The following is a 26256-nucleotide window of genomic DNA, read 5'->3' as shown; positions in this document are numbered from 1 at the left end:
AACTCTCGGTTGCCCTTAATGGGAAAAGGGCCGTTGCGTGGAAGGCCTCGCAACGCTAAGAAGCTGATTCCATTTGCATCTCGCTCCCCCATCGGCACAGCAGGGTTCTCGGCTTAAATGAGATTAAAAGTTTAGGGAGCGCCTGAGATTCGCTCTCTGCTCTCCGTAGAGATAATCGGATCCGCGAAACTGCTTGCACCGAGCCTGGGCGGCGAACCGCTGCATCGCTGGAAAAACGTTAGCAGCGAGAGCTGAATGTCGAGCATGGCGCGCCAATGTATACAGCAAAAGCTAACTGGACTGCTCTTTCACGTAATAATGGGTACAACAGCATCGCAGTTCTAAACATATCATATTATTCAGAAATGGTATGCGCCGTATTTCGCTGCCTTACAAAAAAAGTGAAACTCAGAAGGGGAGGAGGAAAAGAAATGAAACTTCGCGAGTTGGGAGGGAATGTGATGTTATTACAGTGATTACAATATCGAGTCAAATTTACAAGACAAACTTTTTTATGGAAGACTTTAAAAAAAAGGCACCTGAGTCAGCAGAACTTAAACCGAAAGTCTTCTGGCGATGGATCAGACGATACGTGTAGTACACGAAAGGTGCGCTAAACAGGAGCGCCACACTCGCCTTTCGCAGCCTAGTAAGTCGGCCGTAGATGAGCATTATATTACTACACGACACTCCATGGATTTTTCTGCCATAAAAACCTTGGCCCCGGCGAGATGCTTCTGGGTCTCAGTAATTAAAGAGTCTGTGGAAATGCGTCTAGCGCAAGATCTTATAAATCGTGACGGCGCCTTTAAACTGGACAAGGCTTGGGACCCGGCCATCTCTCTAATTTCTTCTGAGAGAAGACAGTTTATTGGTAATGACATGTATGGCGACATCGGACGTTTGTTCCCCGCGAGCGCGCGTTCCGACAGAGGGCGGACGTGTAATTTCACCTCTACGCAGGCGCCTGCGCGCCGCAGGTGGAACAGCACTTGCAGAGAGCGCGGAGTTTGGTAGAGGGCGCTCCAGTGACTGCTGCGCCTGTGGGTCAGTTTTTTCAATAAAGCCGACACCGTGAACCAGCAGTGTCCATTAAACTCCATCATGTCGACGCCAGTCGTTTTCATGGACTTGCAAAACGCGTATGACAGGATTTAGCAAGGCAATCTCGTGTTGAAGACGACCATCCCAGATATCTATAACAAGATCGTGGATGATTTCCTCCACGATAGAACCTTCTTGGCTACTTAGCAAGGAAAACGTCCGAGCTTGCGTCACATGTCGATGGGTGCCCCTCAAGGCTCTGTGCTGTCTCCCATCCTCTTTAACAAACGTGTTAAAGATATGCCAGTCATCCCGCACTGCCAGCTGGCGCAATACGACAACGATACGGCGCTCTATATAACCAGCCGCAACGCGGACCAGATCACTGCTGGTCTCCAAAGACAGGTGCACGCAACAGTCACCGGGTCTCCTTCAAACAAGATTGCCCTCAATGCCGCCAAAACTACTGCGGTCTACTTCACCATGCTGCGCCCAATCCTCCATCCTGGTTGCATGGTCCGAATGTAGGTGTACGTGTCCGGATGGATAAAACACTGCTCTCTCATCGACATACTGAATACGTCACTCAGGAAGGACTGAAGCTGATAAAAGCCTTGTACCCAATGTTCAACAGTATGGAACTGAACTGAGACACCAAGCTCCGACTGCACTGGACAGGTGTCCACCCTTCCCTCACCTGTGGCTCTTCCGCGTGAGCCACGATTAGTGCCTTTCAGATGCAGACCCACCAGCGCCTGCAGATTACGCTGCTGCGGTGGAGCCTGCATGCCACTCCCCTCACAAGAGTAGTTACCTCCATGAGGAGACAAACGTGGTGTTGCAGACACGTGTAGTAAGCGTTGCTTCACGCAGAAGGGCAAAACAGAGGCACGCCAGCGACCGAGGCGTTGCGAAGTAGGCAGACACAGATAGCGAGGTGGTTAGCACACTGGACTCGCATTCGGGACGACGACGGTTCAATCCCGTCTCCGGCCATCCTGATTTAGGTTTTCCGTGATTTCCCTAAATCGTTTCAGGCAAATGCCGGGATGGTTCCTTTGAAAGGGCACGGCCGATTTCCTTCCCAATCCTTCCCTAAACCGAGCTTGCGCTCCGTCTCTAATGACCTCGTTGTCGACGGGACGTTAAACACTAACCACCACCACCACCACAGATAGCCTTGCTGACAGCAGCAGTCTACCAACAGACTGACGCAAGGACGCACACAGACCGAGCGCCAAGCGAAGTCTGGAGAGTGCTGAGTAAGGGGAAGTGAGGCCATCACGATAAGTTACACTGCAATATACTGCGGGAGTAATAACAAAAAGCTACCACCGAGGGTGAATAACGTCCTCCTGCCGGATATAAATAGTGGAGTGCAGGCAGCAACAGACAGAAGCCATTAGGAAGCAGTTCGGATCTGAGGACGGACGTGGTCCATGTCTCTGGAGGTCGGTCCGAGTTCGGTCGGCACCATGGCTGACTAACAACAGGGAGAACTTCCAGAAGGCGTAACAATGGTAACTGGAAAGACGTCCATACGAGAGAAGGCAAGGCGTCTGTGTGACAAAGTGGATGTCCTGCACGACAATGGAAAACTTGGCACAAGGTCTCCACGGCACTGCACCGACACCCTGTTCCTCTTGCCACCCTCAAGGAATCACATTCAAATCATGGCTAACGACAGCCCTGTTACAGCCACTAATAATGCAACAGTCTCGATACGACCACTCAATATGTGACGTCCATGGTACGACCACCAGTATCACTACCTGAGTAGTACCTGCCTGCAGCCTTCAACTTCCACCATTGGAGGGTGGTATGGGACTTCATGTCTCACTGTTACGCTTTCAACGTGCAATTCAATAATTTCATTGTAAGATAGAAAAATTTTACCCTTACACCACCGGTGACGCTGTACCACAACCTACCACTAAAAAAAGCAGTCTCCAGTGGCGTAAATTCACCTGAAGATGACTGAACGGTTGTCACCCGAAATATTGTGGCAAAAAGTCAACGTGATCCGGCTGCAATCCCGAACGCTCGTGGAATACAGAGAACTTGGCTGTAAGAGCCCACTTGTCAGTGTGACCTTGAACCCCCCTCTGGCCTGGACGCACACACTGGTTCACTTGGGAAGGTGTCATAAAGTCGTTGTACCCTCTCCTGACCCAAAATCCTGGATACTGGCAACGGGACGAAGTTGATGTCTGAACTGGTCCCATGGAGGTTCTGTCAGAGACAGATCTGAGGCTCTTGCTGGTTACATAAATAGCTCAGCGTCATGCAGACAGTTCATAGAGACACGTGCCATGTGGGAACCAGCACTGTCCTGGTGAAAAATGAACACCATGATATCTTCCCTTGAGAGATAACACTTGAGGACGCAACATGTTCAAGATGTAGTATTGTGCCTGTCAGAGTTCCCTCAGTCACTACCTGCTGTGACATCTAGTCATATACGAAGGCTTCCCACAGCATTATCCAAGAAGTAATATTGCAATATTGGAACCTCTCTCCAGGTCGCCATCGACAATGGTCACCTGGGATGACGGAGGACTGTGATTCATCACTGAGCAAATCCGACGCCATTCATCTGGAGTTTACGTTGCCCTGTGATGCCACCACTTCAGTCTCAGCCATTTGTAATACAAAGGAAAGGAAGACGTCATCTCCCACTAGCCATTGAAATACATCAGTGGGGAAAGATGAAAATTTGTGCCAGACTGGGACTCGAAGACGGATTTTTTCGTTTCTTACGAATGGTCGCCTCGACAGCCTCAGCCATCTGGACACGGTCTCTGACTGACTCAAATTACTAACTTATGCACACTCTACTGACATAGTGCTCCTACCCAATATCCCCACTACTCGCAGCGATTTGCTGCTTCCCATAAGAGTTCGAGAGTATTATGCATCTGCACAGAGAGCATCATTGGACCGTCCAGCCCTAGTTATATATACACTTAGGTGACGAAAGTCATGGTATAGCAGTACGCACATATACAGATGGCGGTAGTGTCGTGTACACATGGTATAAAAGGGCAGTGCATTGCCGGAGCTGCCATCTGTATTCAGGTGGTTCATGTGAAGAGGTTCCCGACGTGATAAGTCACACGACACGAATTAGACGCTGAACGCGGAATGATAGTTGCAGATAGGCGCATGGAACATTCGAGTTGTCAAATCGTTAGGGAATTCAATATTCCGAGATGCACAGTGTCAAGAGCGTGGCGAGAAAACCAAATTTCAGGCATTACCTCTCACCACAGACAACTTACCGACGGCCTTTAACGACGGAGAGCAGCAGCGTTTGCGTAGAGTAGTCAGTGCTAACAGACAAGCAACACTGCGCGAAATAACCGCAGAAACCAATGTGGGTCGTACGACGAACGTATCCGTTACGACAGTTCGGCGAAATTTTGTGTTACTGGATGATGGCAGCAGACGACCGACGCGAGCGCCTTTGCTAACATCGCGACATCGCCTGCAGCGCCTCTCCTTGGCTCGTGCCCTTATCAGTTGGGTCCTAGACGACTGGATAACAGTACCCTGAACGGATGAGTTTCGATTTCAGTTGGTAAGAGCTGATGGTCAGGTCCGAGTGTGGCGCATACCATACGAGCCATAGGCATAAATTGTCAACAGGGCACTGTGCAAGCTGGTGGTGGCTCCATAAAGGTGTGGGCAGTGTTTACTTGGAACTGAGTCGATCATTGATTGGAAATGGTTGTGTTCGGTTACTTGGAGCCCATTTGCAGCCATTCATGAACGTCATGTTATGGGGGACAATGCGCCATGCCAGCCGGCCCAATTTTGCACGATTGGTTTGAAGAACATTCTAGACAATTCGAGCGAATGATTTGGCCATGCAGCTCGTCCGAGACATAATCGAGAGGTCACTTCGTGAACAAAACTCTGCACCGGCAATAGCTTGGCAAATATGGACGGCTGTAGAGACAGCATGGCTTGATATTTGTGTAGGGGGCTTCGAACGGCTTGTTGAGTCCATGCTGAATCTGATGTATGCGGTATCTGTTCTTTCGGACATGTCGTTCATGTTATGTGAGTTGATCAGTACAGGGATTAAACAGTTTCTCGACATACCGACTAGCATTGACAGCTTGGTGAAAGAATCATGTTTAGATGCCGACACCAGACATTGTGCACCAAATGCCATTCTCGAGATTATGCAACGGCTCTTCAAAGTACTGATGATGGTTTTCCGAAGTACAATGGCGCATGCTGTGTGAGTTTACATACACAGATCCGCTGAAAAGGCCTCAGCCCAAGAAATGAAAAACTGAGAAATCCTGATTCCACTCCACACTCAGAAGCCGCCAGCAGAACTTAGCACGCGAAAGTTCGTTTGTATTAACTCTTGCGCGATGGTAAAGTTCTAAGGATTCAGCGAATTTTTGCGAATGTTTCGACGCGACTCTCTCTTGATTCTCACTCGGCACAGATAAACGACGTTGACATTCCGTCGGACTTCATTGCGGGCTTTCTTTCACTGGAGCAGTGTTTTGTGGTGTTGGAACTCCTTTCGGATACTTACATTCGTTATTCGCTACGGAGCCTGTTTCAGGCCATTTTGCTAGTAAGTTTTACGTTCCAGACTTTTTGCGGTTTTTTTCAAAAACATTGCCAGTCTGAAACCCTTGAGCAAACGGTTCTGCACTCGTTTACTACGAACTGTGCTTCGTATAACACTCGCGCTTTTCTATCATGAGCGCCATTTTGCGTTGGATTCAACCGGCCGCTAAACACCTCTCTCCCTCTCACTCGCTCAGTCCTAAGGACACAGCGAAGTACTCTGTTCAGAGCTCGCGGGAGACGCAGACATGACAGCTAGCTGGGTTGGCTTATCGAAATCACGTTTTCTAACATTTTAGTTTTCTTCATTAACAAAGATCAGTTCCGTGTCAGTCTTATAAAGATTTTGGGGACTTTTTATTTTACCCACTCATATAAATACGGAGTGTTAGGAGTGTAAGTACAGATATTTCTATTGGTGTCTGAGGATGGTATATTGAACAACGTTACATCAGCATTTACGTCATTTGGAGACTAATAATAATAGCTATTACAAGTCGTATGTTTTTAGATTGGTTAGTAGCTCAAGTACAGGTGGCAAGAGCAAGACGTTAATGCTCTTTTTCCCCTGTGCAGCAGGTCACGTGTTGAATTGTGGATGCGTGGATGCAAAATGGTTAGTCTATACTGACAAGTGTAGTGTACTTAGTGGTGCAGTTACGCCCATGCAGAAAACATCAGGTAGTAAAATTCAAATGGCTCCAAGCACTACGGGACTTAACATCTGAGGTCATCAGTCCCCTAGACTTAGAACTACTTAAACCAAACTAACCTAAGAACAGCGCACACATCCATGACCGAGGCAAGATTCGAACCTGCGACCGTAGCAGTAGCGCGGTTCCGGACAGAAGTGCCTAGAACCGCTCGGTCACAGCGGCCGGCCTAGGTAGTAAATTACGTGGGTTGTTTGCGGGATGACTGTTAGATGCAGAGAAAAAAACAACGTACTAACCTACCCTCTGATGTGTGTACATATTAATGTACCGCGTATAAAAATATCTGTACTAATTTAGTTACGCCAGATCAGACGCATTGACATGTTAATTCGTATCAGAGTTGACTCTCAGTTTTTATCCGAATCACTTGAAATCATATTACTGTATAGAATTAAAACGACAATGAATCTTCAGCGATATGTGCAGAGCTTTCGGTCGGTAATGTGCGTATATGATTTGAACTAAAGGATTCATTTATATTTGTCGTTGTTAGGCCGTATTAATTAATGTTCAAACTTGCACAGTGCTGGATTTTGGTTTACAGCAAATTTAAATTTAACTTAGCCACAAACAAAAAATATTATTTCTCTACTCCACTACAGAGGAGTGGATTTATGGAATAGGGAAGTGAATAAATTTCCGTCACACAATAAACAGTATTCTCTTTTATTTGCTATTCTTAATTAGCTCTACGTGAATAGTTCGGATTTACAAAAGGCAATTAGTGTAACTCTCGGACATAACTATGCAACGTAGAAAAGGATTTGTGATGTGGCCAAAGAGTGACAGCCATTGTCCGTACATACTTTCATTCTTTCCCAGAATTACCGCAGTCCTCGTTGGTTTTGTGTCTTTCAGTTCCGCTTACTCGCCTTGCGTGATGTGTCGGTTTGTTTTCCGTAAAAATTCCAACTTAACACGTTGATATCCATCGTAATGGACTCATGGCGTGCATGTAATTGTATACACGGAAAGTGAACAGTCCGGAATTTCTTCAGAATTGTAGTGACACACGTCTACGATATGCATATTTTACAATAAAGAGTTTCTGTCTACAGTAATTGTGGTCGATAATAGTCTTCTGCAGACCGTAGTATATAAAAGTAACAAAGGATGTATGCTATATTTCACTTTTTGTCAAGGGAATGGCCCGATCGGTACCGTCAATAACGATGATTCTCCCCTCTTCCCATTTCGTGCTCCCCCGCCCCCCCCCCCCCCTTCCCTTCGCTACCTCATTCCTCCGTTTGTCTATTCGAGCAAGTATTCTGTGCCTGTCGAGATCAAGTGAACGTTAAATTATAGACCTCACTGATCTCGTTCAAAATTAATTCTACACTATGTGAGAATGTTAACTCCTCTTATAACTATAGTTATCGTAGATCCTTCGAACAAAAAACAGTGCGCAGTAGTTGGAAGAAAGCAGAGGTCATACCCGTCTACAAAAAGCGTAGTAGAAGTATTCCACAAAACTACCGTCCAATATCCTTGACATCTATTTGTTGTGGAATCTTAGAACATATTTTGAGCTGAAATGTAATGAGGTATCTTGAATAGATTGACCTCCTCTATGCCAAAAAACATGGATTCCGAAAACATCGATCATAGGAAACCCAACTCGCACTTTTCTCACATGACATACTGAAAGCCTTGGATCAAGGCAAACGGGTAGATGCAGTATTTCCGAAAACTGTTTGACTCAGTATCACACCTACGATTATTGTCAAAAGTATAATCATATTGGGTATCAAGTGAAATTTGTGATTGGATTGAGGACTTTTTGGTGGGAAGGATGCAGTATGTTGTCTTGGATGGAGAGTCATCGTCAGATGTAGAAGTAACTTGAGGTGTGCCCCTGCGAAGTGTGTTGAGACCTTTTCTGTTCATGTTGTATATTAATGACCTTGCAGACAATATTACTAGTAACCAAAGATTTTTAGCAGATGATGCAGTTATTTATAATGAAGTACTGTCTGAAAGAAACTGCTTAAATATTCGCTCAGATCTTGATAAGATATCAAAGTGGTTCACAGATTGGCAACTTGCATTAAATGTACAGAAATGTAAAATTGTGCATTTAGCAAAACGAACCAACGTAGTATCCTGTGACTGTAATATCAATGAGACACAGCTGGAATCGTCATCTCATACAAACACCCCGATGTTACACTTTGTAGGGATATGAAATGGAATTATCAGATAGACTCAGTTGTGGGTAAAGCAGGTGGTAGACTTCGGTTTATTGGTAGAATACTCGGGAAGGGCATTCATTCTACAAAGGAGATTACTTACAAATCACTTGCGCGATCCATTCTAGAATATTGCTTAAGTGTGTGGGGTCCATCCCAAATAGGGCTAACGGGGGATATTGAACGTATACAGAGAAGCGATCATGAAGGTTTTTTTGGCCCGTAGGAGCGTGTCATAGAGATACTAAAGAAACTGAATTGGACGACTCTTGAAGATAGACGTAAACTATTCCGAGAAACTCTACTAACAAAGTTCCAAGAACCGGCTTTAAATGATGACTCTAGCAATGTACTACAACCCCTACGTATCGCTCACACAGAGATTGTGGGGATAAGATTAGAATAATTACTGCCCGCACAGAGGCATTGGAACAATCATACTTCCCACGCTCCATACATGAATGGAACAGGAAGAAACCCTAAAAACTGGTACAATGGGACTTATCCTCTGCCATGCACTTCGCCTTCTTTTACAGAGTATGGGTGTAGATTTGGCTGTAGAATGTATTAGGACTATAACTTTGCTTCCGCCGTTTTCGCAATAGATGACAGTAGCGGTAGCGGCAAATATAGTACATTTAGTAGGTCTTAAGTCTCATACAATAATCTTAGGCATTTGTAAATATAACGACTTCAACATAGCCGGCCGAAGTGGCCGAGCGGTTCTAGGCGCCACAGACTGGAACCGCGAGACCGCTACGGTCGCAGGTTCGAATCCTGCCTCGGGCATGGATGTGTGTGATGTCTTTAGGTTAGTTAGGTTTAAGTAGTTCTACGTTCTAGGGGACTGATGACCACAGCAGTTAAGTCCCATAGTGCTCAGAGCCATTTGAACCATTTGAACTTCAACATATTTGTCGATTTGTGATTGCATCATGAAGTTATTCTCGACTGAATGTATCAGTGTAGGAGCTCAGTTCTCATTTTCGGGAAGGTTTAATTTTCTGCTTTAACACGAAGAAATCTGTGGCTCAAGTTCATAAAATGTTGGCTAAGACTTATAGTGAGGCAACTGTTAGTGAAAGAACGTTTAGAGAATCGTTTCAGCACTTTAAGATCGCTGATTTTGACGTAGATGACCGGCATGGCGGTGGAAAATCAAATGGCTCTGAGCACTATGCGACTCAACTTCTGAGGTCATCAGTCGCCTAGAACTTAGAATGAATTAAACCTAACTAACCTAAGGACATCACACACATCCATGCCCGAGGCAGCATTCGAACCCGCGACCGTAGCGGTCACGCGGTTCCAGACTGTAGCGCCTAGAACCGCACGGTCACTCGGGCCGGCCATGGTGGTGGAGGAGGGAAGGTTTTCGAAGCTACTAAAACCAACGGAAAGAACCACAAGAGTTCGTCATCGAAAGCACTTGATGCGTTTTTGGCGCGGACTGAAAGACAAACGGCCACAACACGGTGATAGACATGAAAAGGTGATTTTGCAGCACGACAGTGCTGGTTCGCATGTAGCAAAACCGTCAAAACGTACTTGGAAAGTCCTACCCCACCTGCCGTATACCCAGGCATTGCTTCCTGTGACTACCGCCTTTTCCGAACCTGGTAGATTAGCATATCTGGTCCTGTGAACAAGTGCATAATTCGATCGATCCGTGGATATCCTCAAAAGACGCCCAGTTCTTCCGCCGCGGGTTTCGTGTACTGCCCGAAAGATGGGAGAAAGCAGTGGCTAGGGATGGCTTAATACTTTGAATCATAAAAACCGTTAGACACTGGACTCGCATTCGGGAGGACGACGGTTCAATCCCGCATCCGGCCATCCTGATTTTTAGGTTTTTCGTGATTTCCCTAAATCGCTCCAGGTAAATACCGGGATGGTTCCTTTGAAAGGGCACGGCCGACTTCCTTTACCGTCCTTCCCTACTCCGATGAGACCGATGACCTCGCTGTCTGGTCTCCTTCCCAAAACAACCCAACTCAAGAATCGTAAAGTTTTTACACGTTTTTCACGACGAAGTCTTGAACTTCGAGAAAAACCGAAAGAACCAAAGTTGTAGCCCCAATATGTACTGCGTAAATTAACCTCTTAGAGAGTATAATGAGTATTAACCATTCTGCGTACAACTGGAAAATACGTAGGTTACTGCAGTATAATTTCAGACACCCTTGATTTCAGAGAACTGCCGAATTTTATGAGAGTAATAAACGACACAATGTTCCCTACTCGCAACAACTACATTAAAACGTGCAGAAATGCACCATAAGTAGTTTCGATCCTATCACAGAACCATCTTCAGCTAACGCCACAGCTTGTCTAACTAGTAACGACTGACAGTTTGTTTTGCCAAATACGCCACAATCATTGCTAGCTTATTTCTTTTTTAAACCCTGTATCTGTTGATGTTGAAGATGATCCGAAGCCCGAGTAGAAATTTTCGAGCTTTCTTGTACATCATAGTGGTGTCCACATTTTATAGGTGTAAAATTTTTACGTCCAATGTGAAAGTAGTTTCATTACCTTTCCCTACATTTGTATGCTAATCACTCATATTTCACCTTGCTTGCCCGGTAAAAAGATCATACGTTTGGTTATGAAGTTCAAAGTAGGTTCTTTAATTTTTTAACACAGAATATTTTGCAATCATTAATGGATCGCTTGAAAAACTGTATCTCCGCTGCCACCACAATTTGATTTGTCAGCAAAGGAAGAAGAACAAGACAGCAGAAAACGATCACATCTTTGGTGTTACAGACAATGCTTAGAGCAAGTCTGACACCAGTGTGGGTGTTAAGTATAATGTATTAAAATAACGAAGCAATCAATATACGCATGTTTAATACAACTTTTAAACATGAGTTTCTGTTTGAAAAAAAAATCTGTGTTTAGTGCATAGGCATATGATGTGTTATATTTACCTCTTGCAAATAGACTGGTTGGTATCTGAACAGAAATGCAAGCAAAGCGCAGAAGAAGGCGCCAGCTGAAAACTCATCAAGAGAGGAAGAGTGTTGAAGTAAAAGCAGAATTACTTGATATCTGGGGACTGCAACCAGTTCACTTCTTTATGGACTTGAGTTGGTGGGTTTGCTTTAGGATGGAATTAAGATCACGAAGAAAAGAACTGAGACTACTCACGTTACTGATGAATCTTTGTCACATTATTACTACACAACTGCTCTTCAACCACGAACGAAGTTCTCGAGAGTAGATATTTTTCACCACCGTTACAAGAGCACACTTGTCCCTTTGGAGCATTGTAGGAAGTGTAGAATTGGTACCAGGCACAAATAAAACCCTCCGCCGGTGACTTAAGTTGCGGCAGTGGCGATGTGTGTTTTGTGCCGTGCCAGCCAACTGTAACAAAGCAGTTCAGTAAGATGGGTCTATATGGAGACCAGACAAAATGTCTGAAACAACGTATTATGTCTGGACGTACCCACGACCACACTGTGAATAAAGTTTCCAGATTTGTTGGTGTATCAACGAGACGGTACAAAGTCTGAACGAGGAATGGTGTACAGCAGCAATCGGCAACTGCCGGACCGTGGTCCAGGTCCGGACAGCGGAAGGTCAAAAACTGGCTGACCAAAAATATTTTGAAAGCATAAATTACGTTCTAAAATAGTTTAAAAAAAGATTTTTCTGTAGATAGCAATTGGTTTGAACGCCACCCCTATATTTTTTTTAGTAGTCTACAATTAACTGCTGAATTAGAATTATTCACTGGTAATTACAGATAGATTAAATGCATATAGGCTGTGCTGTGCAGCGCACGAGAGTGAGCGGAAGGGAGAAATATGGTCGGCCGGCGCAGCGTGTCATATTGACCCACATAAAGGCTCTGAACACACGAATGCAACACAAGAATTTCATTTAACGAAGAAGGAAATTTAATAAATCAATTTCAGACTCTGGCAACCTCTGAAAGCTCTATTAAGTCGGAGAAGCACGTTCATTTAAACACCATTTTTTGTGCTCGCAACTCGAACGATAGCGTAACCTTAAAGCTACCCTGTGAAAGTTCCAGCGAGTTCACTCGACGGGGCGATCTTTGACAACGAGGCACCTTCTTTGCTGCACGGCTACTTTGGTGTGCCGCAGCATATTCTTTGTCACGGAAGTAGCTCCTTTGCTGTGCGTCGGCTCGTGCTGTGTGCCGGGCGCCGCTACTTTTATAAAGAGCGAATCTACACTGAAGAGCCAAAGTAACTCGTACACCTGCCTAATATCGTGTAGGGCCCCCGCAAGCATGCAGAAGTGCCGCAACACGACTTGGCATGCACTCAACTACTGTCTGAAGTAGTGCTGTACGGAACTGACACCATCAATCCTGCAGGGCTGTCCATAAATCCGTACGAGGGGGTGGAGATCTCTTCTGAACAGCACGTTGCAAGGCATCCCAGATATGCTCAACAATGTTTATGTCTGGGGAGTTTGGTGGCCAGCGGAAGTGTTTAAACTCAGAAGAGTGTTCCTGGAGCCACTCTGTAGCATTTTAGACGTTTGGGATGTCGCATTGTCCTGCTGGAATTGCCCAAGTCCGTCGGAATGCAAAATGAATGGCTGCAGGTGATCAGGCAGGATGCTTACAAACCTGTCGCCTGTCAAGAGTCGTATCTGGATGTATCGGGAGTCCCATATCACTCAAACTGCATACGCCCCACACCACTGCAGAGCCTCCACTATCTTGAACAGCCCTGTGCCCACATGTAGGGTCCATGCATTCACGAGATTGTCTACGTACCCGTACGAGTCCACCCGCTCGATACAATTTGAAACGAGACTCGTCCGACCAGGCAACTTATTTCCAGTCATGAACAGTCCAAAGCATGGCCTTCCTAGTTCGCTCTATGTTGGGCAAGAAAAATCTGCAGCACCAGGGGTGCGTATATGTTGGACGCTTGACATAACACCGGAAGCCATTTTCAGACTCTGTGATTGTAAAACAATGTATTTTGGAAGTGGCAGCGGCACTTTTTGAAGAGAAAAGGGATCTTGTTGCCACAATCCAAGATATTCCATTGTCGGCATGAAGTAATACAAGAAGAACCGAAATTCTGGGTGCTCGGACTTCTGCAGGAAGCGCCTTGCTACACCTTAGCACTAGAACGATCATACTACGTTGTTGATGAAGAACAAATGTCCATTTTCGTGCGATTTTTGGATATTGAAAGTAAAGGACTTAGAGAAGAATTGCTAACAATATTGCTGTTGAAAGGCAAAACTTGTTGAGAAGATTTATTAAAGAATTTTGATGACTTCAAGAACAAAATCAAACGTTAGTTATGATAAAACTGTCTTTCAACTGGTGGGTCCCCAGTGATGATCGGGAAGAAAAAAGACCAGTAAAGAGAATTAAAGATAAGAATGCTGTGCCACTATCTTTTCAATGCACATTTCTCCAGGCAGCCGTTCCTGGAAAACTTAGTGTGACTCTGAAAGGAGTAATGGACAGGTTGATCAAGTTGATTAATTTTATGAGGCCTCGTTCTGCTCTTCAGCACAGACAGCTCAAACAATTTGTTGCTGAGTGTGATTCGGCGATTTGTGACTTACTGCAGGACAACAATCTTCCTTGGCTCAGTAAAGGTCAAGTGGTCGAATTTTTTGGCAAATAAAAGGGAAGTAACATCTTTGTCAGAAAACTTGAATTCACAAGAAAAAAGAAACCATTTGGAATTCCTAGCAAAGGTACACTGTACTCTAGCTGTGACTCCCGTGAGAGACATTTTGAAACATTTAAATGCGCTCAATACCGAACTACAAGGAAATCGGAAATTAATATGTGATGTGATACAAAGTGTGTCTTTTCTCCTTCGCAAGCTGAATATCTTTGAAAAGACTTTTGAGACCAAGAAATTTTTCACTTTTCAACAATTTTTAATACAAAATAAATTCTGAAATAGACATTTCAGTATTCTCAAATTTTATGTCAGATATTAAGATGGAATTTGCAGCAAGATTCCAAGACTTTTCAGAGATGGAAAAGCTGTCGCGATTCTAAGATCGCCTTTTGAGGTTTTCCAACGGCAGAATAGACGGATGTGGCTGCGAAGTTGTGCCTTTCTAAAACTTTACCTCAAATGGAGATAATACACTTGCAGAAAGACATTTCCTTGCAAACGTATAGAACTATAACCGCTGGCTACAATGTCTCATTCCACATATATTCGTGAAATTTCATTTTCAAAAATTAATTTGTTGAGAACAAGTATTGCTCAAGATTGACGGCCATACACCCTGAAAACACGATTCAGAAAAGCTGCTCCCCACGAGAAACTAAATTTAAGAAATTGGTTCAAGACTGAAAATGTAATTTCTCCCATTTATTACACTAATAGCCATTAAAATTGCTGCATCAAGAAGAAATGCAGATGATAAACGGGTATTCATTGGACAAATATATTATACTAGAACTGACATGTGATTTCATTTTCACGCAATTTGGGTGCATAGATCCTGAGAAATCAGTACCCAGAACAACCACCTCTGCCGTAATAACGGCCTTGATACGCCTAGGCATTAGAGTCAAACAGATCTTGGATGGCGTGTACAGGTACAGCTGCACATGCAGCTTCACACGATACCACAGTTCATTGAGAGTAGTGACTGGCGTATTGTGACGAGCCAGTTGCTCGGCCACTATTGACCAGACGTTTTCAATTGGTGAGAGATCTGGAGAATGTGCTGGCCAGGGCAGCAGTCGAACATTTTCTGTATCCAGAAAGGCCCGTACAGGACCTACAACATGCGGTCGTGCATTGTCCTGCTGAAATGTAGGGTTTCGCAGGGATCGAATGAAGGGTAGAGCCACAAGTCATAACACATCTGAAATGTAACTTCCACTGTTCAAAGTGCCGTCAATGCGAACAAGGGGTGACCGAGACGTGTAACCAATGGCACCCCATACCATCATGCCAGGTGATACGCCAGTATGGCGATGACGAATACATGCTTCCAATGTGCGTTCACCGCGATGTCGCCAAACACGGATGCGACCATCAAGATGCTGTAAACAGAACCTGGATTCATCCGAAAAAATGAAGTTTTGGTATTTGTGCACCCAGGTTCGTCGTTGAGTAAACCATCGCAGGCGCTCCTGTCTGTGATGCAGCGTCAAGGGTAACCGCAGCCATGGTCTCCGAGTTGATAGTCCATGCTGCTGCAAACGCCGTCGAACTGTTCGTGCACATTGTTGTTGTCTTGCAAACGTCCCCATCTGTTGACTCAGGGATCGAGACGTGGCTGCACGATCCGTTACAGCCATGCAGATAAGATGCCTGTCATCGCGACTGCTAGTGATACGAGGCCGTTGGGATCCAGCACGGCGTTGCGTATTACCCTCCTGAACCCACTGATTCCATATTCTGCTAACAGTCATTGGATCTCGACAACGCGAGCAGCAATGTCGCGATATGGTAAACCGCAATTGCGATAGGCTACAATCCGACCTTTATCAAAGTCGGAAACGTGATGGTACGCATTACACGAGACATCACAACAACGTTTCACCAGCCAACGCCGGTCAACTGCTGTTTGTGTATGAGAAATAGGTTGGAAACTTTCCTCATGTCAGCACGTTGTAGGTGTCGCCACCGGCGCCAAGCTTGTGTGAATGCTCTGAAAAGCTAATCATTTGCATATCACAGCATCTTCTTCCTGTCGGTTAAATTTCGCGTCTGTAGCACGTCATCTTCGTGATGTAGCAATGTTAATGGTCAGTAGTGTATTTTACACAAATAAACCAGTCTATATTTTTAGAGTGAAAACTGAAAGAAAAAAGTAGTGAATACACGTTTTTTTTGAAGTTTTAATACAAATGTGCCTGTCTGTTGTATATCATGTTAGTTTGAAAATGAAAATTAAAATAAAAAGATCAGTAAGGACTACAAGTTTCTTTCTGGATTTTTAAATACAAATATGCCTGCCTAGTGTATTTCATCTTATTTTGTGAGTGAAAATAAAAATGAAAATTAGTAAAGAACATGAAGCCTTTCTTCTGGACCTTGAAATTTTTTTAAAAAGCATCCGGATCCTCCTGATCCCTGCTGTGTAGCGTACAGCCATTTAACATGGCATAAGAATAGTGGAGGAAAAAGACGATGATCACGCCTTAAGAGTGACTACTGGTTTCAAACCTGACAGGAAATTGTCAGTGAATGCTGCTCTCCAACCGAACAACGAGAAGGGAACTGCTTGCAGTGGACACCTGGAAACGGATTGTAGCCTTCCATCTGTTTACAAATTTTGTAACAGTTTGTCCAAGTACCGTGAAATACAAATACAACGTTCGAAACGTCATAATTTATTTGAATTAAATTATAAACCAGGGAATAGGTTGGTTGCCAGCACATAAAACTAAAGTCTTCTGGTAAAAACAGACTGATGGTGAGCTTCTGGGAATGCTGCCGAGTTGTTGATTCCATTTTATGCACAATATTTGGACGACTAGGCCATTCGTCTTCTTCAAATGGTTCCAATGGCTCTGAGCACTATGGGACTTAACTTCTAAGGTCATCAGTCCCCTAGAACTTAGAACTACTTAAACCTAACTAACCTAAGGACATCACAAACATCCATGCCCGAGGCAGGATTCGAACCTGCGACCGTAGCGGTCGCGCGGTTCCAGACTGTAGCGCCTTTAACCGCTTGGCCACCACAGCCGGCTCTTCAAATGGTGCGAGTTTTGTTGGTGTTTGTACTCCAACTAGACTGTGAACTACTGTTGGTCTCACGCCACTATTTATACCTGAGTTCGATAACTGATACCCACTATGCCCTTGTATGATGCTCCTTTGATGTTAAGAGCCTGCACTGAAATTCCTGGAAACACAGTTCTGGCATGAGTGATAGCCAGCAAGCTCTTGATATTTAACTGTCAGACATCAAGCCTTGTTTGAATTGAAACCTCCATCTCTGTTATTAGTTTCTCTGACATCTTTATTTTGATAGACTTCGTAATTATACCGTATATAGACGAGAGGTTACAATCAATCACCAAATTTACATTGTATGCAGTTCCCGTTGCAATATTTGGTTGGAAACTGATTGAGATGGGCCTGTATCCACTGATAGATTGCTGGCCAGATTTGAAGCCGACTGTCAATGCCAAGGTGCGACACTCATCTCCGGTTCCTCTGGGTTAGCAACATTTTATCACCACGACTCTTGTGCTGTGCTGGTCAGCTATGTGCCATACTTCATATCTTGTTGATACATTGGACGGTCTGCGTTGATACACTAACAAATCAGGACACTTCATTCACGGTGAGGTCGCGAGAACATTCAGGCGCGATAGCTTCTTTCCGTCATTTTATCAGATCTCCATGTTGATCCGTCTTACTCTGTTGATTTGTTAGAGCCGAATGGCATACACACATATTATGGCACTGCCGTGACATATGACAGCAGTAGAGGACCACATTTCTGCCTGCTACCTGGTACAATACCTACAACGTTCCAAATGGACAAGTGTGCTCTTTAAAGGGGTGACTCATATTTCCTCTGGAGAGCTTAGTTACCAATGGGAAGAGGGCGCTAAGGCATGACATATGAGGAACAGTACCACCCTCTAGCCGGCCGGGGTGGCCGAGCGGTTCTACGCGCTACAGTCTGGAACCGCGTGACCGCTACAGTCGCTGGTTCGAGGTTTAAGTAGTAGGGACTGATGACCTCAGAAGTTAAGTCCCATAGTGTTCAGAGCCATTTGAACCAACCCAATGGGAAAACAGTTGTGTAGTAACATATTGTGGCAGAGGTTCATTAGCAGGGTGAGTAGTCTTAGTTCTTTTCTTTGTGGTCTTAATTCCAAATGGTTCAAATGGCTCTGAGAACTATGCGAGTTAACTTCTGAGGTCATCAGTCGCCTATAACTTAGAACTAATTAAACTAACTAACCTAAGGACATCACACACATCCATGCCCGAGGCAGGATTCGCACCTGCGACCGTAGCGGTCGCTCGGCTCCAGACTGTAGCGCCTAGAACCGCACAGCCACTTCGGCCGGCCTCTTAATTCCATCCTGAAGCAAACCCGCCATGAGAGTCAATAGATAAATGAACAGGTTGATTCTTGTATACTCTTCCTCTCTTGGTGAGTTTTCCGCTGGCTGCTCCTTCTACGCTTCATTTGTCTTTCTGTATGAATACCAACCTGTATTTTTTTTTCGAGAAGTAAATAGAATACATCAGATGCCTACACACTACACACTGGTATTTTTTAAACGGCTTACAATACATCGCTATGACTGCATAAGTATGTATTTGCTTTTCCAGGAAACATGTCTGCTGAAAAAGAGGCGATGTCGGGCGAGAAGGACAGGATGTTGGACGAGAAGGACAAGATGACGACGGAGCGCCTGGTTGCCTACCGGCGGAAGCGATCCGAGCGGAAAAGGAAGAAGGCGACGGCGGCGGCGGCGGAGAAGCAGAGAATCGCCGCCGAAGAGCGCCGGGCGCCGCGGCTGGTGGCGCCCGACGGCGGCTGGGGCTGGGTCGTCGTGCTCGGCGTCAGTGTCGTCAACGTGAGTACTAACCTGCTGTCTATACCCGTCTACCTTCTGTAGTCTACTTGCCTGTAGTCTGCCTATAGTCCGCAGCTGAGGGGAATGTGACATGAAGCGGGTGACATATTTTTATAATTTTACTTTACACGCCCAATTCCAATGGACCAAAAAGAGGAGCAAACCTCCATGGTCATGGAACGTGCCAGTACATAAAATTGCAAAAGAAAAGCTATAAGAGATAAAATGTTTATGAATCCTAAGAATACGACAAGCCAAAGGCCTTGCCACAGTGGCAATATCAGTTCCTGTCAGATCACCAAAGTTAAGTGTTGTTGGGCTGGGCTAGTACTTGGACAGGTGATCATACAGTCTTCTGGGCGCTGTTGGCAAGTCAGGTGCACTCTGCCCTTGTGAGGCAAACTGAGGAGCTACTTGATTGAGAAGTAGTGGCTCCTGTCTCGTAAACTGACATGTTGCTGGGAGAACAGTGTGCTGACCACAATGCCCCTCCATATCAGCATCCAGTGACGCCTGTGGGCTGAGAACGACACGGTGGTCGGTCGGTACCGTTGGGCCTTCATGGCCTGTTCAGGAGGAGTTCAGTTATTTTAGTTTTAAGAAGGCGACAAGCAATAAGATTATATAAACGCAGTCAACAATATAACACAAGAACCAGCTTAATTTTTAAAGGAACTCCTTGACAGAATAGAAGTGACACATGAGGAAACTATTCAGTTTAGATATGAAAACGCGTGTGTTACTGCTAAGATGTTTGAATTCTTGTGGTAGCTTATTGAAAATGGATGCAGCAGAATACTGCGTGCCTTTCTGCACAAGGGTTAAGGAAGTGCGATTCAAATGTATACTGCATTTCGACCTAATATTAACTGAGTGACAGCTGCTAATTCTCAGGACTAAGCTGATATTTTTGACAAGAAATGACATTAAAGAACATACGTATTGAGTGGTCAATGTCAGAATAACCAGGCTAATGAACAGGGGTCGACGAGAGGTTCGCAAACTTGCTCCACTTACTGCCTGAACCGCCCATTTCTGAGCCAAAAACACCCTTTGAGAATGGGAAGAGTTGTCCCAAAATATAATACCATATGTCGTAAGTGAATGAAAATAAGCAGGCAAGTAAATAAAAGCAGACTACTTTTCGTGTCAAATTATCACTTAGGTCACATACTGTTGACGGCCGGAGTGGCCGAGCGGTTCTAGACGCTTCAGTCTGGAACCGCGAGACCGCTACGGTCGCAGGTTCGAATCATGCCTCGGGCATGGATGTGTGTGATGTCGTTAGTTAGGTTTAAGTAGTTCTAAGTCCTAGGGGACTGATGACCTCAGATGTTAAGTCCCATAGTGCTCAGAGCCATTTAAACCATTTTGAACCACATACTGTTCTAATAGTAAAAATGGCAGCATTAAGTCCTTGGAAAATATCCTGAATGTGGGCTTTCCACAACAGTTTACTATCTACCTGGATACATAGAAATTTGAATTATTCAGGCTCATTAATCATATGCCCGTCCTGTGTAATTATAACGTTAGGTTTTGTTGTATTGTGTCTTAGAAACAGTAATTTAGCATTATTTTATTTTCTACAAGCCTTGAATTTATGTCTTGAACTGCACTATTTGAAATAGTGTCAGCGTTCCACGCAAAATACTTCACTACAAAGCTAATGTCATGAGCAAACATAAATATTTTACAATCACCTGTAACACTAGACGGCATATCATTTATATAAGTAAGGAGCATGAGTGACCCTAGCACTTATCCCTGGGGCACTCCCTCCCTCCTCCCCCCCCCCCACCCTATCGTGCCCCAATCAGACCCTAAATCAGAGCCATTCTCAATAGTGTGGAAAATGACCTCTTGCTGTCTAGTCATAAAGTGAGAGGTGAACCCGTTGTGAGCTGCTCCTGGTATGCCATAATGTTGCAACAGCAGGAGCAAATTTCGTGATCAACACATATCAGTGCCTTACTTTAAAAAAATGACTAGCGTCCGAAGCCTTTTGCTTAATCCAACCAATACCTCACAGAGAAAAGAGAATACACCATTTTCAGCTGTTAAGCCACTTCTAAAATCAAACTACACATTTGACGTCAGATTATGTGAAATGAAATGATCAGTTATCCTTACATACAAAGCCCTTTCAATAACTTTAGCAAACACTGATGGCATGGTAATAGATCTAAAATTGTCTACATTATCACTTTCTCCCTTTTTATAAAGCAGCACAACTAATGAGTACTTTAATCGGTCAGGAAACTGCCCATTCCTAAAGGAAAAATTAATGTGGCTAAGGACAGGATTAACGCATGCAGCGCAGTACTTTAGTATTGTGCTAGATACTCCATCATATCCATGAGAGTCCTGAGTCTTAAGTTATTTGATTTTTGTCTCAGCCTCCTGTTTGTCAGTATCTCAGAAGAGTACTTCAGGTATTAGTCTAAGAAAGGCAATTTCCAAGAGAGTGGTATTATTCACTGTAGAATCTAAATTTGTATTTAATTCACGAGCAATTCTCAGAAAATGATTATTAAATACTGTAATTATATTTGACTTACGAGTAACAGAAATATTTTTACTACGAGCTGACTTTATATTGTCCACCATGTGCTGCTGACCAGTCGCTTCCCTTACAACTGAACATATGATTTCAATTTTGTCCTGTGAATTACATATTCTATTTGTTTACCACGTACTCTGTGTCTTCCTTATAACATTAAGCATCTTATCGTACCGTTTGTAATGGGCTACTCTAGCTCAATTGTGACTATGTCTGACATTTTGATACAATTACCACTTTGTTCTACGTGATATTCTGATCCCACTAGACAGCCACTCATGTTGCCTTTTACTGCTAGTACTCTTGTTTTGCACGTTCTAATGGAAAGCAACTTCCAAAGAGCATGAGAAATGTGTTAAGAAAAGCATTATATTTGTCATCTATGTTGTCAGTAATAGAAACACGCTGTCACCCTTCTTCCTTAACAAGGTTTAAAAAACTCTCTGCTGCCGTTGGATCAGCTTCTTCTACATAGTGTGAAATTGTATGTAACCATTATTTTAGTACAGAAACCTTTTAGTGTTATAATTTGTGCATCATGGTCTGAAAGGCCATTCACCCTTGCCCATCTAGTAATGAAGAATTAATAAAAATGTTGTCTACGGCTGTGCTACTGTTCCCTTGCACTCTGAAAAAAATAGTCTCCATCGTATCAATTTAGGAGTTCTTCCAACATGCTTTTTCTTTCACATCACATAAAAAATTAATATTGAAGTCACCATATATAAATAATTTTTGGTACTTTCTATGAAGTCGACCAAGAACCCTCTCTAGCTTGAGTAGAAATGCTCTGAAGTCAGAGATACTGGACATACAAATAACAGCAATTAGAGGTTTAGTTTCACAAAATTCAACTGTCCCTGTACAACATTCAAATGCCTGTTCAGTGAAGTGCTTTGATACGTCTACGGACTCAAATAGAATATTATTTTTTTACGTACATGGCCACCTCCCCACTCCGCAAAGAACTCCTTGAAAAACAGACAGATAATCTGGATCTTGGTAAAGGAAACCTCTGAATCGTCACATTATTTGAGAGGTGCTCTGATATACCAATATGTCCAGAGTCAAAATCTATAAGCAGTTCTTTACGTTTATCTCTAATACCTGTTATATTTTGATGAAATATGCCAATTCCTTCACTACCTGGATACTTGACTGTCTTTGAAGGTGATTCCTTTGTTCGAGAGGCTTCCTTTAAGCAGGACACCTGTCAGCTGACTTCAGACTAAGAAAAGGTGCAGCTGTAACACCAACTACTGCAGGAATTTTCTCGTGAGTGATCCCACCACCACCCACTACACTGTCACCAATAAATTTTGCCGACGTGCTCTTCCCATTCCTACTGAGATGCAGGCATTTTCATGACTGCAGTTACATCAACAGTATAGGACCAACATGAAGAGGTCTGAGTGATGTGGGTACACTACTGAACACAATTAAAGGATCAATTTGTCGAAACCTGGTAACTGTCTGTCTTTGCGACGTAGACATCTCACCACTTCTTTTGACGCCTCCACGGTGGAGGTTAGAAGCGCGACGTCCAGCAATGAAATAACGCTGTTTTCTTGTAGGTGGCCAAGTAAAACATTTCAGACGTACCGGTGCTCAGAGTGGACACGAGAAGTCTTCAGGAGGGTGCCATAATGTGCAACTGTTCTTCACCGAAGAAAAGGAATTTTCATAGAAAGGTACTTATAGCAGAATCCATCTTGTGGAACAGGCATTATAATTTGCTTCATGAAGCCCAATTGACATCTAATTGTAAAAGCAACTTTTTTTGTGATCGTCTTGACCATTACTGCATTTTATGCGTCATCTTCAGCGCTCTTATATCACAGCAGCACCTCCATTAGCATCTTGTGACGTTACGTTCAAGTATGAAGCACCCAGAATAGGAGGAGGAAACGAAATACGACTTCACAAGTTGAGATGGTATCTGATGCTGTTTATTTGATATATTTCAGTAATTGCAAAATCGAGTAAAATTTACAAAGAACTTGACCTATGAGCCCACTTATCGGCATGACGTTGACACCTCTGGCTTGGATTCGTCCACTACCTCTGTTTCGAACCCTCCTCTCCTGAGGCAGGCTAGACCACAACTCTTGTAACTGGTCTTTGATATCCTGGATACTGGCACTGAGGTGAAGTCCGAGTCGGTCCCGCACATGTTCTATTGGCGACAGATCAAGGGATGTTGCTGGCTACGGGAGTACTTCAGCATCAACCAGGCAGTTCGTGGAGACATGTGACACGCTCGGACGAGCAATGTCGTTTTGGAAGATAGCACGACGAGAATGTCGGAGAGAATTAAACAAATGAGGGCGCAGTGTTCCCCGGACTGCTACCAGCTGTGACCCGAAGTCACACCCCATGGCTCCCCACGTCGTGACGCCAGCTGCGACATCACTGTGTGTCTCCAAAACATTGGAAGAGTGAGACCTCTCCCCAGGTCTCCGGCAATGGCCGTTCAGGATGATCCACAACTGCGATTCATTGACGAACACAATGCGACCCCATTCTACATTTACATCTACATATATACTCCGCTAGCCACCAAGCGGTGTGTGGCGGAGGGCACAATTCGCGCCAAAGTCATAATATATGCTCTACATCCTCGGAAATATCGGATTTCGGAATTTAGTGAGCAGCCCCTTCCGTTTAGCGCGTCGTCTATCTGCAAGTGTGTCCCACTTAAAACTTTCTATGAGATTTGTAACGCTCTCGAGATGGCTAAATGTACCAGTCACTGGATCTTGCCGCTCTTCTTTGGACCTCCTCAATCTCTTGAATCAGACCCAACTGGTAAGGGTCCCATACAGACGAACAATACTCTAAGACTGGACGAACTAACGTATTGTAAGCAGTTTCCTTTGTTCAAGGACTGCATCACTTCAGGATTCTACCAATAAACCGCAATCTAGAGTTGGCCTTGCCCGTTACTTGTATAATCCGATCATTCCATTTGAGATCATTTCGAACAGTCACACCCTGATACTTGACGGATGTTACCGCTTCAAAAGACCGAGTATTTATTTTGTACTCGTACATTAATGGGGATTTTCGCCTTGTTGTACGCAGCAGGTTACACTTACTAACACTGAGAGATAACTGCCACTCATTACACCACGCATTAATTTTCTGCAAATCCTCATTGATTGGATCACAACTTTCTTGTGATACCACTTTCCTGTAGACTACAGCATCATCGGCAAAGAGTCTAATGCCGCTATCAATACCATCAACCAGATCGTTTATGTAAATCGTAAAAAGCAGCGGACCTATTACGCTGCCCTGGGGTACACCTGATGTTACACTTGTTTCTGTTGAAGTCACCTTATTTGGGACGACATACTGCTCTTTGTCTGTTAGATAACTTTCTATCCAACCGCATATGTCAGCGGATAGACCGTAAGCGCGCACTTTTGGAGCAAGCGACAGTGCGGAACTGAGTCGAACGCCTTTCGAAAGTCGTGAAATATGGCATCAACCTTGGAGACGGTATCTAGAGCCTGTTGTATATCATGCACAAAGAGGGTCAGCTGTGTCTCGCATGACCACTGTTTCCTAAAACCGTGGTGGTTTCTGCAGATGAGCTTCTCAGAGTCTAAAAGGTCATCATGTCTGAACACAGCGGTCCATGTTCCTGGTCAGGGCATCACTCCAAACGCAGCAGTTGGTGTTGTGGTGTTAATGGCAGTCTATGCAGGGGACGTGAGTTCCCTAGGTTGCTGCTAGACTCCAACTGATGGTGTGAAACGACATAACGTTTCAGGGAGTCCATTACTTGTTCTCGAATGGCAGGCGCAGATGAGGAAGGAATCCGATGTGCTTCGTGCAAATGTGGCTATTCTCCCTTGTCGTGGTGATGCGTGGTCGTCGGGGACGTTGAAGACGAATATGCCTGCCCTCACTTTCCCATCCAGTCCAACTTTGGGTCACTCTCACATCCGATTGCCCCGAAAATCTGGATAGTGTACGGTTCGACCAGTCTGCCAAATGGAGTCCCACAAGGAGATCCCTTTCAAGCTGTGCCAGTGCTGATAATGCTGTCTCGGACGAGTACGCGTCATTTCCGTGTCCTTCACAGTGGTCGCTCGATATCTGACACTGTTGGCGCCACTTCTATGCCTTATGAAGCCTGGTAACAACACTGAACACGAACACCACCAGTATACTATTGTGGCCTTCTATCTGCCACAGACAATTTCAACTTTAATCATTCACATAGCCGGCGATTGTGTTTATGTGTATGAGGCTACACTGACATCCGATCATGTCTACTGGGTCAGCCATTGTTTATGAGTCTTTAACCTGAGCGTAAACTGTAACGACACAAGATTGTGGTGGTGGATCTTGCTGTGATGTAAGTATGCCTCTGGTGATGCGTGAATAGCATTAACGTCCACAGTAGAAATGAAAAGATGGTTATAGTAATGGGAAGACGAACTACTACAGGAATCGTATAGTATTTAACGGGAGGAAGGTAGAATAAGGAAGAAACGGCAAGATACGCTGGGAGAAGCCTGGAATGGTGGGTTACAGTCTATGATTTACAGGTAGGGTAGGCTATATTTCGGTACGAATTTCAGGATTTGGAAGTGT

The 26256-nt window shown here is 44.3% G+C and overlaps 1 protein-coding gene across 1 annotated transcript in view; it reads left to right on the top strand.

Annotated features, from left to right (window-relative positions):
* LOC126473593 (uncharacterized) overlaps positions 1–26256 on the top strand; it is a 608171-nt gene that overhangs the window by 182179 nt on the left and 399736 nt on the right. The window contains exon 2 of the mRNA XM_050100740.1: positions 18838–19085. Coding sequence (XP_049956697.1) covers positions 18843–19085 — 243 coding nt within the window. The 5' untranslated portion in view covers positions 18838–18842. The remainder of the gene's footprint in view (positions 1–18837; positions 19086–26256) is intronic.

This window comes from Schistocerca serialis, chromosome 4, assembly GCF_023864345.2.
Source record: "Schistocerca serialis cubense isolate TAMUIC-IGC-003099 chromosome 4, iqSchSeri2.2, whole genome shotgun sequence".
Lineage (NCBI taxonomy): Eukaryota > Metazoa > Arthropoda > Insecta > Orthoptera > Acrididae > Schistocerca > Schistocerca serialis.
This window is presented reverse-complemented; position numbering and strand designations above follow the sequence as displayed.